The sequence below is a fragment of the Drosophila hydei genome, unplaced genomic scaffold, assembly GCF_003285905.1.
Source record: "Drosophila hydei strain 15085-1641.00,03,60 unplaced genomic scaffold, DhydRS2 tig00000149-arrow-pilon, whole genome shotgun sequence".
Lineage (NCBI taxonomy): Eukaryota > Metazoa > Arthropoda > Insecta > Diptera > Drosophilidae > Drosophila > Drosophila hydei.
Window position 1 is genome coordinate 5225037 of NW_022045678.1, and position 18265 is coordinate 5243301.

Consider the following 18265-nt stretch of genomic DNA (forward strand, 5'->3'; position numbering starts at 1 on the left):
TGCCTAATGTGAGTGGACAGTTTGCCTGGCGCCCAATCAAGTGTTTTCAAATTGGGTTAAGCGAGTGCCCCAAAAATGTATAAAATCAAGATGAAGAAGAAGAAGAGCAGCAGCAGTCTCTGCTGCAAGCACCGTTCGTGGAAGCGAAAGGCGCTTCCTGGAAGCCACATTGAGTGCTGCCCACTTGCTGCACAATTGCAAATGCCGTTAATGCGACGCTAGCAGCGAGCGCAAGCAGCTGTCCTGGCGCCGCCCTAAACCAATAACAATAGCAACTACTGCAACAACAACAAAATGCGCTCAACACATTCCACTCAAGTGCTCACAGGCAAGAGCGAGAGCGTGCGCATCAAAGGGCAAGCGAGCGAGATAACAACAACTTTTGAGTGAATTGAAGCTTCATACATTGTTGTTGTTGCTGCTGCTGGTACTGTTGTTATTGTTGGCGTTTTCGTCTGCCTCTCGCTGTTCGCCTCGTCGTCGTCGTCGTTTGTTGGCTACGCCGCAGCCGACGCTTTCCAATGGGCGATTGGGCAAATTCAGTTGGCACTCAGCTTTATGTGACAATTCGTCGGGCAAGCGGACGACAGCTGAAACAATAAAACGGTAAAAGCTTTATGCCGACGGCTACACAACAAGAAAGCAAAAAAAACACAGTAAAAATAATAATAAATTCGCAGCGTTAAAATTAATTTGGGACAAATTAATTTGCCTAACGGAACTACTCAATTAACACTGGAAAAAATGAATAATTAAACGACGCGCGTGCAATAAAAATTATTGAAAGAAATTAACAAAAGAATTATGCACACAAATTTGTAGCGTTTGTCAACACTTGTTCTGTTTTATATGCATTTGATAACACTCATTAAATTTTAATTAATTGCTCGATTAAACGATCGTCATGTTTGCGCAGTCGCAGCGAGTTTGATAAGCAACAACAACAAAAACAGCAACACTTGGAATATGTTGTATAATGTGCCGTGCTATCAAAACTTTTCAACACTGGATTACTACAAGGTGAGCAATAAATTCGTTATGATTTTGTATTATTTTGGAATTGCTTCTCCATTGCCCGTTGGCAGTCAAATAGGCCGCGGATTGTGTTTATCTGAGTTCCTCATCTATTTATGTCACTTAATATACCCATATACCATTTCATAGAGATTTGTGTATATTATATCCATTTAGTTGAGCACTTTCTGGAACGTAAGATTGAAGAGTTTTCTGTTTTGATTTGTTTGCAATCAACAAAAATATCAATTTTACTGCTAAGTTTTGTTTTCGTATTATTTATGTTACTTAAGAATTAAATTTTGTTTCTGCTACACTTTAAAGTTGCTTAATGCTTGAAATTCCTTCCAAACAAATCTGGTCTTGAGTCACTGTCAAGATAATGACAGGTTCGAACTATCGTGATATAAGATATATACAAATATTTTAATAATTTATTTAGTATTAAGTTATAAATAATATACATTCACCTTGATGACCCTGAGATCTGACAGATCGATCAGAAGGAAACCTAATTTGAAATAGACCTTTTACAAAATATATAAGTAAACAGCTCTTGAATTTGTATTTTATTTAACTCTAAGATCGAGAAGACATGTGAGGTCTAACAGATGTGTGAGCATATAAAATATTTTTTATAAAATCCTGTAATAGTTCATACCAAAATGTTAGCCTATCTTCTCGATCTTTTGCCATTTCTAGTCTAGTATTCAATTGCCTCTGACCACACATATTGCATAATGCTCAGCTTATCTTAAACTCGAGCGAAGTACCTTTCCAACTCTTCAGCTCTTAAGACTTTAACTTTTCAACTTTCCAACTTTTGCTTTAAACCTACAGAAAATCTGAAATTTTGATATGCTTTTCCACATGAACTGCGCGTAATTACAAGCCCTTAAACCAAACCCTAGACGGAGTTACAGATTCGAGAGATATCCTGCATTGAGCTGTAAGAAATCAAAAAACAAAATGGAAAAAAGGCAGAGAAACTGCAAATCTTTGGCTACCGAACTGAACCCTATAGAAATGAGCCTTTAAATACTTTGGCCAGACAAAAGGCCAAAAGACAGTAGTCAAAAGGGAATTTTCAGCTTAAAAAGGGCACACAACAAAATAAAAGGATCCTGTCGATCGAGTCATTTGACCAGAAATAAAACCACAAAAGCCAGACAAAACGAATACGAATATGAACGTGAATATGTGCCTATGAATGTAAATGTGAATGTGAATACAAATACCAGAAGGCAGTAGGTCAAAACGGAGCTACTGATAGATAGATCAGTGTAGAAATCTTTGCCGCGTTGTTGATTTTCCGTTGATTGACAGTTATTATGTGTGCGCACTCGCTCTCTCTTTTTTCGCTTTGCTTGCTATCCTTGTCACTTGGTTGCCCGGGCAGCCAGTCTCATTACTGTTAGCTTGTGCCACACCCCCTGCCGCCTCTAGCTGGCGTAACTTGAGCGGAGTTGTTGGAGCAAAGCAATTTGCGTTGTTGTCGCTGCTGATGCTGATGTTGTTGTTGGCGTTGCCAGGCGAAACGAGCAAATAGCAAAAAAATACACTGCACAAAATTTCGTTTTAATGCATTTATTTAGTATATACGCTGCATGAAAGTGTGATTTAAGCAACTTACACATTTGTGTGGATAAATTCATTTTCGAATTTCCTCATTCAGAGACTTAAATTGAGCTTAAATCGTTTAACTCAATTCAAATTTATTTCCAGCGCAAATCTTTTTTTGTTTTGGATATGAGTTTAGTTGGTATTTGGGTTCGATTTCAGTTTTCAAACGATTCAATTGATCTAAAACTGAATATTTGTGATAATAATATAATATAAAATCCTAGCACTTACTATTGCACTGCTTGAACATCTCTCTCTCTTTATATATCAAATTGCGCTATATTTCACTTCTCTTTTAATAATGTTATTTTGGTGTAGTTTTCCATTTGAAGATTTTTATTTTATTTGATATATCTCAAAGCTTTTGGACTTGGCTTTAATTTATTTACTGTGTACATTTGGAGCAGCAACAAAATATCGACCATCGATGCGATTTTTTGGGGCGATGCTGGCAAGACTGCCTCTGCCTTTGTTGCTCCGAGCGCCGCCATTTTGTTTGTCTATTTGTCAATCTCATAAATGCAAATGCCAGAGCAATGCGAACGACGAGCTCTGCGGGCTGAGCACTCGTCCAGGCTGCTGCTGCTGCTGCTGCTGTTGAAGCCATTAGCAAATAATTTCAGCGAAATTTTTATTCAGCATTGTTGTGCTCAGGCACACACACACACACACGTACACAGACAGACAAATGCCGTCAGGATAATTTCATTGAAATTTGAGTCGTCAAAAGGAGCAGCAACGAGGCAAAATATACAAAAGGACGCCCTGCAGATGCCTTGCGCTTTTCGCTTTTCGTTGTTGTGCGCTACGGGCGCGCCATTATAACAACAAACAATACAAACAGCAGCAGGAGCAGGAGCAGGAGCAGTTCATGGGAGGGGAAGTATTTGGGAAGTGGGGGCAGGCACATATAGCTATATATATGGCTGTGGCTGTAGCTGTGGCTGTTGCTGTTGTTGCCCCCGCAGCACTTGAACACTGCGGGTTTTTTAATTATACCCTCGAAGCATTACAATTTATTTAAAAATGGGCATGTTGCGGTTGTGCAGTTGCGTAAAACCTTCGGATTATATACAGCCTAATTAATATATAACTAGCTGTCTTATATGTTAAACCAATGCTACTTTTTTTCATTTAAAAAAAGACTATCGACTTGCAGATGGTAGTAAATCTGCAAAAGTTAGATTCATTTGATTTACAAAAATGATCGTTTTCTATATATCGATAAATATTTCATTCACCGTTCGGGTTATTCTACTCTTGCATTAGACGTATGGACATGCAGTTGAATTTGAGAGAACCAGATTAATATTCGAGATTTATGCATATATGTCATAGGCAGCGCAGTGTTTTCGATAATTATTGATCTACAAACTCTGAAAGACTTGGCTGACTTGGCCAACTTTAAACGATATTAAGTATATATCAATAGTAAAGGGTATCTATTATCAATGCGAATTGAGTACAGGGTATCTGCTAGTCAACAGACAACAGTTTAAGTGCATTCGCTTGTTCACATCTTATGCGCTGTCCGCACTCTCCATTACAGCCACGCCCCTTACGCACAACATTTAAATGTTTGTTTTTTTTGTGTGCTCGAGATTGGCGTTGGGGGAGGGAAGGAGAGGGAGAAGGAGAGCGCAATTATGGCAGGCTCGGCTTAATGTCCTGCGACAGTTTTACAGCATAATCTGCAATCTTTGCGCTCTTAAGCCGCTTTCTGTGCCTCGCACAGGGTCAAGGGTCGGCTTAAATGGCAAATGGTTTCGATGCTCTCTCTCATATATTTGCTGGGCGTGGCACAGGAAGTGCAGCCAGAGGCACGAGATGGCATCTGCCCTTCCTGCTACCTGTACTCATGCACAGCATGAAATAGCAACAGTTAAACCGCGCGTCTCTCAAATGAACTTGTTTGTTTACACGGCTCTAAATGTGTTTGTTCTTCCGTATTGAAGCTGAATTTCAGCAGTAGCAATAACAAATTCTTAAATAAATAAATAATATGTGGGGGCCAAAGCTTGGCAAAGACAGTCGCCATATAGGTACGGGCCGCAACTGCAAAGTGTCTGAGGATCAGGTTTATTTTCAAAGTAATTTGACGGACATGAGATTTGCGAAAGCGCGCTTTCAGCTGTTTGAAGCCAATTGAATTCTGCAGGTTTAGGTGTACAATTAGAAATATGTCTGATCTGCAAGAATTTAGCAGACGATTTTTAGTTTTGATAATCTTCTTAATCGATATATCTCTCTAGAAACTCTTTGCTTGAATGGGTACTTTAAATAATAATTTGCCATGTGTAAATCCTGGTAAATCCTGAATGGATACTTTAAATAATAATTTGCCATGTGTAAATCCTGGTAGTCCGAGCAACTCTTTATGCAATTGATCCTTTAAATAATCAGAATATTTTTTATCGTAATATTTCTTAGGCTTGGAAATAAATCAAGACTTAAAAAAAATAAATAAATAAATATTAAAACATTACTTAAATCTAGTTTGGATATGTATACATCTATGGGAAATTCTGAAGGAAATATAAATATATTAAAAGTCTAAAACATATACTAATAATTTAACAATAATAATAATCGCTCGTAAATCATTTTCGAAATCTTTTTTAATTTTCATTTTACACCCTTTCTGGAACGTGTGGTCTGCTTATCGCATCCCCTACCTGCGACATGATGTGGCTTATCAGACGTAAGCTGACGTCATGTTTGCTTAAAAAAGCCACAAAATATATGCAATAAATTAGCATGCGAGCTACTTGGATTACATAAAATGCAAGGTGACAGCCACTCAAATGCCACTCATTCGTCGTCAGGGAGAGAGCTCCTGAAGCTCATACCCATATGGTGTTATGTGTGTGCTAGAGAGACCTTCCGCTTGGAGGCATTTGCTTTGTTCCTTTCATTGTCCTGTTGCTTTGGTACATAATCCGTTCGAGCTTAGCCCATTTATCCTGTTTTATGTCGCCTGTCAGGCGTGCAGACTGTAAAAATTAGAGCAACCTGCCTGGACGCCGTATCTGAGTGGTTTGTTTTCGTTGGATTTAGCCCTAATGCCCGCTAATGATTGCAAATATTTGGCCAGTCGAGGATTTGCGAACCTCTGACTCATCCGGTAGTCTTTCTAAATTTAAGACGGCACCGAAAATAGATCAAATCGAAAATGGAATAGACCATTAGAGACAAGTCGTGTCGGGAGTCTGCACAAAATCAATTGTCACATTCGACAGCATATTTTGAGCTGTACCTATATGATCTATAGATAGCTGAAAAGTCCGCTATTTTTATATACTTTCCTGATTTTCATCCAAAATATTCAAAATAGATCTGGCTAGAAAGTGTCAATTGACGCAAAAGCCAGACCAGACACTAATGGGTATTTCATTGAGGAAACTTTTTGCTGAGTGTTTTAGAATAGCGCGAAGAGCTGAGGGAGAACATCTTAAAATGAGAGTACGCCACAAAAGTTTGGGCTTGTATTTCATTGATGAAACTTAGAGTATACTAAAAACTAGTTAAGATTTTTCTAAAATAAAAAGTTTTTTTAATATTGGACATTATGGACTTCCATAAATATATGTTACGTCGAATGCCTTGGTTTTTTACTCGTTTACAAGGTGAAAAGAGTATATTGGTTGACAATGCCTGGAACTTTATAAGACCTTTGATGACATGGGAAATCGGGCAAGCTTTTGTGCTCATTGCTTACTAAGATCAACAAGTGTTATCTTTGGCTCGCAATTGACCTCCTCTAGTTAGGCCACCTACTTGAGCATGGCCATATACGAAAGTCTCTGGTGGTCTAAAACTCATTTAAAAAATTATATTAAAAAGTTGAATACATTTAATCTACAGATTTAGTATCTTCTATTATAATACTATACTAGTATAGTTATATTAAAAAATCTATTGCTAATCAGATGAAAATCAAATTTCACACAGTTTGAGATTTACTATTATTACTTTCACTACACATGCTATTATTCTTACTGAACACATTTATATTGGTATTTTTGTACAAATACATATACCTATATACCCGTCTATTACATATTTAGTAAGAGAACAATATATAGTTGTCCACAAAGAACGTGTCTATAGCTTTTGATCGACACGCCGCGATACGCAACTGTCACATCAAAAGCGCGCATTTACAACGCGCCGATAATTGGTGCTTGGTAAGAGAAGGGGCTAGGGAACAGATAGGTATGGGATATTGAACAGAGGGCGGGGGTTGCCTCTCCGTTTACAGCAATTCTCGCTAAAGCGGAACAACAGAAAAAACTCTATATACAAGTCTATATAAAATGGGAACTAAACAAATGAGCGAAAGTACGACGAAATGAACTTGTCATAATTATTTGACAGTTGGGTTGATGATGATCATGATGGTGTTGATGATGATAATAATAATGAAGAGAAGCATGATGATTACGTTGGAGCTGATGACGATGGATGTTGGGGATATAATTCCAGTTGCATTCTTGGAAAACATCTTGCGGCACTTTGCTCGCAATTGATGTAAAACATTTTGTTGCCAAGTCAGGAATTGACATGCGCATGCCACCCGGCCAAGGGGTATATCTACCCCATTCGCCCCCATTACTACCCCGTATAATGGTTTCTCTGCGGTTCGGCACTTTGATTTTGCTCGACAGTGTCGCGGCGCAGGGCAACGAGGTCAAGTGGAGAGCAGATTGTGAAAACAAAACGCATTCGACATTTGTGCCTCATTTCCGGTTCAATCAGGTAGAGTTGCAGTGCTCTGTTCAATGAACTAGTTCAATGGTTCATTTAGTGTACAGGGGACTGCTTCGGCGTGTATCTGCTAGGTTAGATTAGTCAAGTGAACTACTATAGGATATTGTATGATAGGATCTGCTATTGGAATTGAAAGGTATAAATTTGGCAATAATAATGAACAAATAATAAAATTGAATATTTAAAGAAAGAGAAAGAGAGACAAAGAGAGATAGAATGAGCTGATGAGAGATGATACGTGTTAGAAATAACTGAACTAATAAGAAACGACTTAGAGTCTGATAAATAACTGAATAAATAATTGAGCCTAATAAATTACTGACTAGGAATTAGATAGCTACAAATTGTATGATCAGGAACTACTGGATGCTGTTCACTCTCTTAGCTCTAAAAAAAGTTCAATTGAATTTATGCCTGAACTATTTATTATAGTGAAGCACGAAGATGAGTTTTCTTTGGGTTTACTTAGGTGTGGCTGATGTCAGTCAAAAGGCGCAGACAGGCTGTCAGGCCAGCTGGTGCTTGAGTGGAGCGGCATGCAACCCTTCCTCCCTACTAGCTACTCTCCCTCCTTAGCTCCCTCCACTGCTGCGGCTGGTTGCAATTAAGCGGCTCGCAAGTTCTTCGAGACAAATTTGTCGGCAATCAGCGTGCGACCTTTGACTTGTCTGCGATCGCATTGCTCGTTAGCAGTCGTGACAGTTTTTCTTAAATTCTATTTCTTTTTTTCTTTCTATTTTTCATAACAATTTTTACCACGAAATGGCCGACTGCCTGCCCCTAACGTCGTTTTCCGGACACTCCGCATAAAATATCAAATTTCGTGTTGCACATTTTTCCTTCGAGGCTTTGCCCTGGGAAACGGAAAAACTGCATCACGAGCCGCACAATTGGCAGCCAAAATGCCAACAACAACAGCAAATCATTTGCAGCATTCACATTTTGCTGTCCATTGATTGGCGCGGAGGCAGAAAAAGCGAAATTCGATAGTTCTTCGATCGCTCCCTAAACATCTAAAAAAGGCAAATATATATATATGATATATATATATATATATCAAATCCACGCACCTGTTCATGCGGCAAAAACTTAGCCTGGCTTGAAAAACTTGTGCTTGCCACGAACAGTTGGGTTTGGGCATACCCTGTACTTCGCTGAAAAGCGTATGCAAGTATGCCATTGTAATTAGGAAGCTGTACAAATCTAAGAGACAAAGTAAAGTAAAAGTACGAAAGAGCGTTACCTACTTTTACTAGATAGAAAAATATAATATATACATAATAATATAAATTATCTATATGATAACTTCTTTTAGATTTTTTTCTCGTACTTCTTTTAGTATATATTGTTTCTATAATATTATTTCTATTAGCTGACATTTTTAATATCAACAATTAACCTGAACCAATCTCGTTAAATCAATGCCAAGCTGATTCTTAAAGATATCATCTCCAAATTTAGCATATATTAATATTTATAATATTATTATTATATTATCTTCCCAATTAAATTGCTAAAAACTCGTTGTAAATATAGAAAATTAATATGCTCTATGATAACTGGTTTGGTTATCTAAGTCGATAAATATCGATTAGCCACTCTCCTTTTGCATATGTCTAAGTCTCTCCTCTTTGAGTGTCAGCATTTTATAATGCATATCTTTAATTTATTATTACAGTTGAATCTTGTGTTTGAACAAACATTTTAGAATCTTATAATACGATAATATTGTAATTTAAGAAACAAATATTTCTAAATGTTTACGTAAAGCGTATCTTGAAGTCGTGCACATCCACTTGTCTTCCACTCTTCTCTGTCTTTTTTGGCAGATTTGTAATGAGATATGCGATGGCACAACAACGGCCTTGCGATTTAAGTAATTAAGTCTAACGGAAATAATCAACTATTTCTGTTTCTATTTTATACCTATTTATATACATAGATATATATGTATTTCTGTACATATAGAGTATTCTTGCGGCACAGCCCGAGTTAATGTGGCCAAGGTCTGTGCTGAAACCGATCCAACGGAGCGTTAGGGTTGCCTCGAGAGTCGTGTAATTGATAGCGACGACGACGACCATTTGTGGTATTAGATTGCCAATTCGAGTTGGCACAGTTTGTGCTACAGTTTGCTTTCAATAAAAAGAATCACATGTGACGAATCGAGCCATTTTTCGTTGCTCAAATCTGGCAATAACAGAGCAACCAAGCCGTCTATTAGCTATGCCAGGTGTATCAAAGTGAATAAGATGAGCCCAAGCAATAGCTCTAATCTTTACAATAATTGTATTGCCTATGTACTCAGAGCTCACTCAGAGGGTTTCTATAGCTCTAACCGTATATACAGCTAGCGCTCGCTAAGAGTGTCGCCTTTACCAATTAGATGTAGTCTCGTTTGCTCTAGAAGAAAAATAAAGTTTCAATATACTAAAAAAATGTTTAGTATCAAAAATTAAATATGATATAATATATAATATTGGAAAATAACTATTTTACTAGTTTTTTCATGAAAATAATGTATTGAGAACAAATTAAGGCCGTACTGAAGCCAGTATGGACCTACGCATTGCAGTTATGGGGTACTGCTAGTAATTCTAATATCGAAATTATATAGTATGTGACTAATTATAATATCCACAAAGATGTTAAACTGTCCCTTGTTAAAGAAGAAATAGAAGAAAATGCAAAAAGATACATGAATAAACTACAAAACCATAGATAATGCTCTAGCACTAAGATTACTGGATTACTCAAGCAACCATAGGCGACTTAAAAGATTTCATGTCGTAGAACTGTTCCACAGAAATAGATAAATATGTAAAGTAGGTAAATATATGGATTGATCTCATTGGAGTCCAAGCCATCCGGTTATGTAATATTATTGTTTAAAATTTTGTTTATGGTCTAGAATAAGATAGATTGCAAATAATAACAGCAAAAAAAAATTATATTCTAATAAATATCTATGTACTTGTCGATATGTTACCCTTGCTTAACTTCTATTGAAAAGAATATACATCATCCTTAGATCACATCAGTCTATCGTTGCTTGAATCTTCGTGCTCATTGTTTAGTTGATTGCATAAGTGCAAGACTGCAGCAATAATTTTTCCGATTTTCACGAAAATATTTCCAAGATTTCTCTAATTGAGCCGTCACTTCGTATAAAGAGTTAAGATATGTGTGTGAATGGCTTCTGATATCCAAGGGTTGATCTCGCCAATAATATTTTTAATTAGCAAACAAAGAATCCGATGTCGTGCACTAATTTGGGATTTTTTTATTGATTTTTTACGCAAAATAAAGGAAGAAAGGTCGGCGCATTGAACCTTGACCGTGACATCTTGAGAATAGGTCAACATTGTTGTTTAATTAGCGGACAATAGCTGTCAATAGTTTGTCTATAAAACGGGCGCGCTTTCACCAGGGGTTGAATTCGAATTCGGCCAGATTGCGATCGAGTACCAGCTGTGAGTGTGGATATAAAAATTGTAAGGTGTGTAATTTAAGTTCAACATGAAAAATAATATATATCATTATTCCTGAGAGTCATGTTTTAGATCACTGATAGCTTAACTCATTTAATATCCGATTCGTCTGATTGTCCATATGAATGTAACCATCTCTTTGGTAGAGGCGCGGTTGGAGTTGGTTTAAAAAAGTTAAAAATTGTTTAATTTTATAATAAATGAACAATTGTGGAAAACGAATCGTTTATGACTGATTAACTAACTGAGCGGAACTAATATTGTTCCCTAATCGCTACAAAGTTCAGTAGTTCCTTCTTATGACCAGTTCAAGTAAATTTATTGTTAACAATTCAACAGAACACAAGTTAACAAAATATCTATGTTTACAAATCTTATCGCAGTCAATCTTAATGACTACTTAAAGCTACCCCGCCCCATGAGAGTGCGCCCCTGGCCCAACAGGGGCTGAAGTGCGATTGAAGCAGCTGTTGGCACTTGGACTTTAATTGAAGCCCAGGGGTGCCATCCATATAAAAACCTCAACATTAATAAGTGTTAATAATTGTGTGTGTTGAGTGTTGAGTGTTGAACGTTGAGTGTGTTTTTGTCGTAGCCTGTTTGTGAGCTGACACGCCCCACCGCCCCCTCCACAGCCAATGTTCGGCTTCAATTTCACTTTACTTTCGCGAAAGTCAGAGCGTAACATGGCTAGGATTACCACACAGCATCCGCAAATACCCCCTGGGAGGATGGACCCTGGATCCTGGACCCTTCTTCACTGGGCCCACAAAAAATGATTTGTTGTTGTAACTGGGCAACTTTACAAATTCAATTTGTCAGCGATGCTCGCAACGAGTCGAGTCGAGTCGCGTCGCGTCGCATCGAGGGGTTGTTTTCTCTCCTCTTTTTTTTTCAGTGTGTGCTGGCAAATTAAATTTCATAGGCCTGGCAACAGCTTAACAACAACAACAAGAGCAGCAGCAGCAGCAGCGAGTGGAAACATATGCTGCCTACTTGCGGGCGGTGGCGCCTGTGCTGGTGTTCACTGTACAGTGTACACGCGCAGGGCTGCATTTGATTAGAGCCGCTCGCCCAGGCGTGACTATTTAATTTGCTGTTGCTGTTGGAGTTGTTGTTGTTGCTGTTGCTGCGTGTTTGACACGCGCAAGTCGAGAGCGCATAATTAAATTAATTAGAGAGTCGTTCCCACAGGTAAAACAAGCCACACGCTCAACATGCCATGGATATGCAGCCAGACACGACAAATACCCTGTAATTAAGCTCTCCATATACATAGGCTCAATAAATGAACTATTTATTACATTAAAATATGGAAATATTATCAAAATCTTGGTATGATTCATGACAAAATTTTTGTTTATGCTTCGTAATGGTCTCGTCTAATATATATCTATTGGACAGGTTTTGAGCTCCCGAGGTATTTATTAATTCAAAAATATTATATAAATCATCAGACGTGGCTATCCTCATGCTTTTATTTATAAGTAAAGGCATAAGTTGAAAAAGTATGATGTCAGCTCGACGGCTCACACTACTTTGTGAACTCATAAAAAATACTTTTTAGATATTTTATTTCAATAAAATCTATACATGACATAGTGGGGAAACTTAAAAAAAAATTTGTATATTAATAAAAAAAATGTAAATAAGTATAAGTCTGTTAATACATTAATTTTAAAGGCCCAAGTCGCAATCTAATATATTAAATTATATGTTGATTCATATGAATTCACAAATTAATAAAAAATTAAAGTAGCTTCTGTCGAGTGTGACTAAAAACTGATTTGTGTTATTATTGTTTCAAGTAATTTCTTAAATTAAAGTAAAGTATAGTATGATAAGTATGTCTATGTTTTGATGTATTATGATTGACTGATTAGACAGCCAATCTACCCGCCGCACAAGCTTTATACAGAGTATAGCAACCTGCTCAATTCTTCCCCTTTCGGTGGGCTTTGGCATTATGAGGCGGGCGTGTTCATCGGGTTTGATGCCTATGCCAAGTGACAGCTGACACACTTCACTGCCGAGCTCTCCCGCTCTCCAGCTCTCGTTCTCTCGAGCTCTACGTGGGTGGCAGGTTGGCCGGGCAACTGGGCAGCTGGGCAACTGGGATGGCTGCTGTGTCCGTGGCGGCTTTTAATGAAAATTCCTGACCAATGTTTGTGTTTTGCTGAGGTCACCATGGCAATGCAACTTCCATCCATTTCCCCTCTCTTACCCTCTCTCTTGGCTTTGCCCCCCGCCGTAGCGGTTGCAATTGCCGATTGGCGCGTGCCTCAAACACAAACACGGGTTCCGCATAATTTTCAGCGGAATGAAAGCATAAACGAGCCGTTCTAAAGGCAACCCCGGTGGTCATTCATTCCAGAGAGACTCACAAGTGAGCATCTCATCTCCGCCTACGCCCTAGCCCCATCCATCGGGGCCAGTCCTCTCTGATAAAGCGCAAAATGCAATTTCTGGCACGGTTTATTTTCGGTACGACTCAGAGGGTCCGCGCAAATCGTCCAAGTCATTGTTTCATTTGCATTTGATTCATAAAAAATACTGGCACATAAAAAATGATTATTATTTATGCACTTCCAAGTTCAACAGCCACGAGATCACAAACAGCATTTGCTTTTATAGCATATTGGGTTATACGAGCTTATGCCCTGAAACCATACCAGCCATAGCTAGAATTTTCATTTTCTCTTAAATATATCAAAGACCCAACTATTGCTTATGGTTTTACGAGCGAGTTGTGCATCGAGAGACCACTCTCTTTTCTATTTATGTCCACTTCATAATAGGGAACAACTCAAAGTGCCCAGTAGGCATACAATATATATGAGTTATTAGACTCCCAGTTTAAAAATTATATTAATAAAACTAAGATCCGTCTTTAAACTGTTTTTGTGGATTGTGTGTATTTTTTTTACATTATTCATAAAATAAATAAATTACACAAAAACAGTTTCAATTTATTTTTATGCAATATTCAGGCATTTATTAAATATATTTTATTTCTTTTGTTGTTCAATATATTTGTGTGTAAATTGATTTTTCTCAACTCAACTATGACTCCTGCCTTATGAGCAATAGCTACTGGAATAGTTCCAGGAATTATGACTAATATCTTAATCTTCTATGTCATAGACTTCGACCTTAATATATGAAATAAATTGAATTATATTTTGTTCTCGTAATATTGCTTATTCTTATATTTTTATGGAAGCTTTATATTCTAATCTTTGCAAAAATATTTGATTTTTCCAAAAAAAAAACATTTTTCTCTTTAACTTAAAGATTTTGATTTCAATCAAAATTTAATTTTAATCTAATGGAAAATCAATTTATTTATAAAGATATTTTCTTGATAATCGCTTGGTCCAATATGCAAATATTGATTTAAATCAGTTTGTGTGCCAAAAGAAACATGCAGAACGTTCAGGAATTAGCCAATTAGACGATTGCAGTTAGCAAATTCGATTTCCATCAGAAATTGTGCAAACAAAAATATCGCAATTTTGTTTTTGTTGTTGTTGTTGTTGTTGTTGTTGTTGTTAGCGGAAGTGCATGACACACTTCATCGTACGTAGCTCACTTTTAACCCAACGATGAACCGCGAGGCTTACTTTTAGCTACTCGATTGCTGACTCGTCTCGAATCGACTCCACTCGACTACAATCGATTCGAGTCGGGCATTAAATATGCCTTAATCGGTTTAGCACGATCGTGAGACAACATGTCGTCAATTATATCTACGCGCGATCATCAGCCAGCGAGAGCCGAACCAAGTGCTTTCTGGCTGTCTGTAAACAAATCTGCGCACAATTTACAATTTCGCTGCATTTGCAGATATTTTTGCTTCTTCTTTTTGCGAAGCTGTAGCCGGTTGCTGCCTTTCTTGCATGTTTGCTGAGTCGCGCACATTTGTTTGGAGCTGGGGCTGGAGCTGGGGTTGGAGTTGGAGTTGGGGACGACTCGTTCGTCGTCGTCCGTTGTGAACGTGCTGATCGTGCGCTCGAAAGCAGGCGAGGAAGGAATGCGGGCAGGCAGGTGGGGCAGACGGGGCAGGCGGGGCAGTCAAGCAGGCTGCACAAAGTGTTTAAGATTTACGTTCAGTTTTGATCGGGCTGGACCTCCCCGGTGCTGTATTAATTTAATGCAGCCAGGCAGAGGTGCCTCAGACTTGGGCTTGGGCGCCATTTTGCAGCGTTCAAGCGAGTTCAACACCTGAGCTCCACACCTCTCTCTCTCTTTCTGTCTCTCGTTCTTTTTCGCTCGAACCCAAGGCGTTGTTCCACGCATTTTTACAACTTGATCTTAAGTTTGGCTTGGCTCCAGCATCTAGATAAGCTCTCAGCCAGAAAAAACACAGCCAATTGCTGGTTGTTGTTGTTGCTGCTCGTTGTCATTTGTCGTTGTTTGTTTGTTGCTTGTCGTGTTAGCTCGACACTCGCGAAGAACATTGGCGATGCGTCATGGCAAGCCAAGTTTTGGCCTACAATTGGGTCAAGACTTATTTTGCTGATACCCGATTATCGAGCAGAATGGAGGGAGGGACTTTCTTCAAATGTCGCTGTCAGCGCATGCCAAAGGTCTGATTCGTAAAGGCATTTTTAAAGCTGATATAGCCATCGTGCCACACGATCCACAGCCCGTCGCTCCTCGACCCACAAACGTCCTACACTATTCTATGCTAATTTCAGAGAAAAAACCGCTGAGGCATGCGCTTCACAATACAAATTGCACTAACCACAAAATGCACATAAAATAGAATAGCCGAGCCGCATAGCCAAAAGGAGCTCTGTGGAATTCAACATGTCTGCACGAAGTGTAAAGTTCGCTATATTCTAGCCGTTAACATATTTTAAGCTCTGAATAAATTACGAAATGTGCCAGACAAGCAAATGCAGTTCATTCAAAACAATAAAAATTCTAAAAGAGGGAGAGAAAGGGACAGATAGATAGATAGTTATCAATAAATTTAAGTTGTCAGACAAATTGCAATTAAGTAAATAAATATTGCTCCACTGCAGAAGCTTTAAATAGAGACTCGAATCATGGAAAAATTCCCTTAGCATGTTTAGTATTTATGTATTATATAATATATTTATTTTATAGTATATGTATGCTACTTTATCATATTCGATAATAAGCTGAATTATATTATATAACAGTATACTTAAGTATTAACGGATTGGTACAACGAAATTTTTATATTCCTATATTTGTATGTTGTGTGGATATATCCTATATATTTATATATATACATTTAAATATATAGTCCCAGTGATATTTTTTTAAGAAATCTATATATATCTCGCTCACCTCTCTACTGTCAGTTTGATAAGAATAAATATTTTCAAACAATGCCCGACCAAGGCTATAATAATATGCTTACGTTTTTATAATGATATTATATTATTAAAATGTTATAGTATATAATTGATATAAAATAATAGGAAACTTTTTTAAATATTGATGTTTTTGGAAAGAAGAAATACATCTTATATTGGCTATAAAATCTATGCTCACATTTATCATATTTGCTCACAGCATATCTCATATAGTTTTTGCTTTGCAATAAATTCGTTACTTTTCCAACTGGAAAACTATAAATTCACACAGATTTTATAAAACTCTGGTCAGTAGAATGTGCAGCAAACGTTTTAAGAGAATTAAAAGCTCGCAAAGTGAATGCAGTTTGAACTCTTTAACTTCTAACAGCTTTGTCTTTAGATTGGCATTCGATCTAAAGTTGCAGTAATTTTATTATTTTTTTAAAACTAATCAATAATTATGCAATAAATATATGTATTTAAATATGATAGGCACAAACACACACACACACACGCACATACAAATATACAATCGTTGGGTTGTGTTTTGTTTTGGCAGGTGGCGACTGGCATCTGTGTGGGTGGCCAGCTCAGAGGTAGAGCAGATAGAGAGGGGAGGGTCTTATTAGTAAGAATTCCAGGGCATATGAATCGATTGGTCAGTGGTTATGTGTGTGTGTGTATGTGTGCGTGGGTGTGCGGGTGTGAGTTCTCTGATTTTATTTACTGTCTCGTGTTGTTGTTTTTATTGCTATTATTATTATAAGCATGCTCTGTTTACGTGTAATTCCATATGGCCGATAAGACAGAGCCGCCTCAACACTCGAAAGTTTACTTAGACGTTTTCACAAAATTAAGCGTTAAATAAATAAAATGGTTTACAAAATGGTTATGAGTGTTTGGTTTTAGAAGCACTTTCCATCAGCTGTTCCAAGCGGAGTACAAAAAAAGTGTATTTATGGGCGAGTAAAAGGCAAATAATATAGCAAAGGGAATTTAGTTTAAAGGAAAAGTACGTATGCAATTACAACACCTGGTCGTTTCACTGGAATTGTGATGTTTAAACTCGATTTGTTTATAAATATATTATTAAGTTACATAGAATTTGTAAAGGTGTGTAAGTAATATTTGGATTTTACGTGTGCTACATATTTCATATTGGATTTGGGCTTATACCTGGAGTACTTTCCTTACATTAGATATTTGAATTAAACTATTTAATAATAATGAAGAATCTTTTTTCTTAAATATTAATATATTAAAATATTAATATATTAAATAATATAAGATGGGATGTTAGGTTAGTGTGATGCTAATTAGATTCAAGAGATATTAAGCAGGTCAGATAAAAATGTTTGTTGAATTATTAAGGTTAATGTTTATATTATAATTAGCAAATCTTGTATGAAGCTTAAAGAATATATCGGAGTGAGGTAGTATTCCGAACAAAATATTCACATATATCTAAGTGAAAAACAGTTAAAAGAAATTTTTTAAAAATCAAAAAAACCATAAACAATAAAATAATGTTAAATATAAAATTGAAAATATTAAAAGAATTAATTTTTAATAATACAAAAAATAGAAATCAACAACTAAAATTAATTAAGTAATACTTTCTACTCTAGCAAATTTTCCATTTACTTTTATTAATCGATTCTTAACACAGGGCAGGCCTACTTTCTACTATATATATAACTGGAGTTTTTAACGAGTTTTATGCTGTATATAAATTGATTGGAATCACGTGTTTGATAGCTATTAAGATTTGCTAATTTCAACAATTTATAATGCCCCAAATTCAAAAGGGAATAGTTAAACACCCGCATAATGATATTTGAACTGATTCATCAAATAAACAATGTAATTTATATGCACATTTCTATTGTGAAGTGAATTACAAATATATTGGATAGATAGATAGATACTGTGTGATCCCATTACGCTAATCAGCTTGTTTATGAACTATGTAAAATATGTATTAAAATATGCAAAAAGCATTTTTAATAGATCCGTGTAACTGGGCAGAGTTAT

At 36.9% G+C, this 18265-nt stretch overlaps 1 protein-coding gene across 1 annotated transcript in view; it reads left to right on the top strand.

Moving 5' to 3' along the window:
* Positions 1-555: 555 nt before the first annotated feature.
* Positions 556-18265, top strand: part of LOC111592639 (developmental protein eyes absent) — a 28804-nt gene continuing 11094 nt past the window's right edge. The window contains exon 1 of the mRNA XM_023304984.2: positions 556-1020. Coding sequence (XP_023160752.2) covers positions 967-1020 — 54 coding nt within the window. The 5' untranslated portion in view covers positions 556-966. The remainder of the gene's footprint in view (positions 1021-18265) is intronic.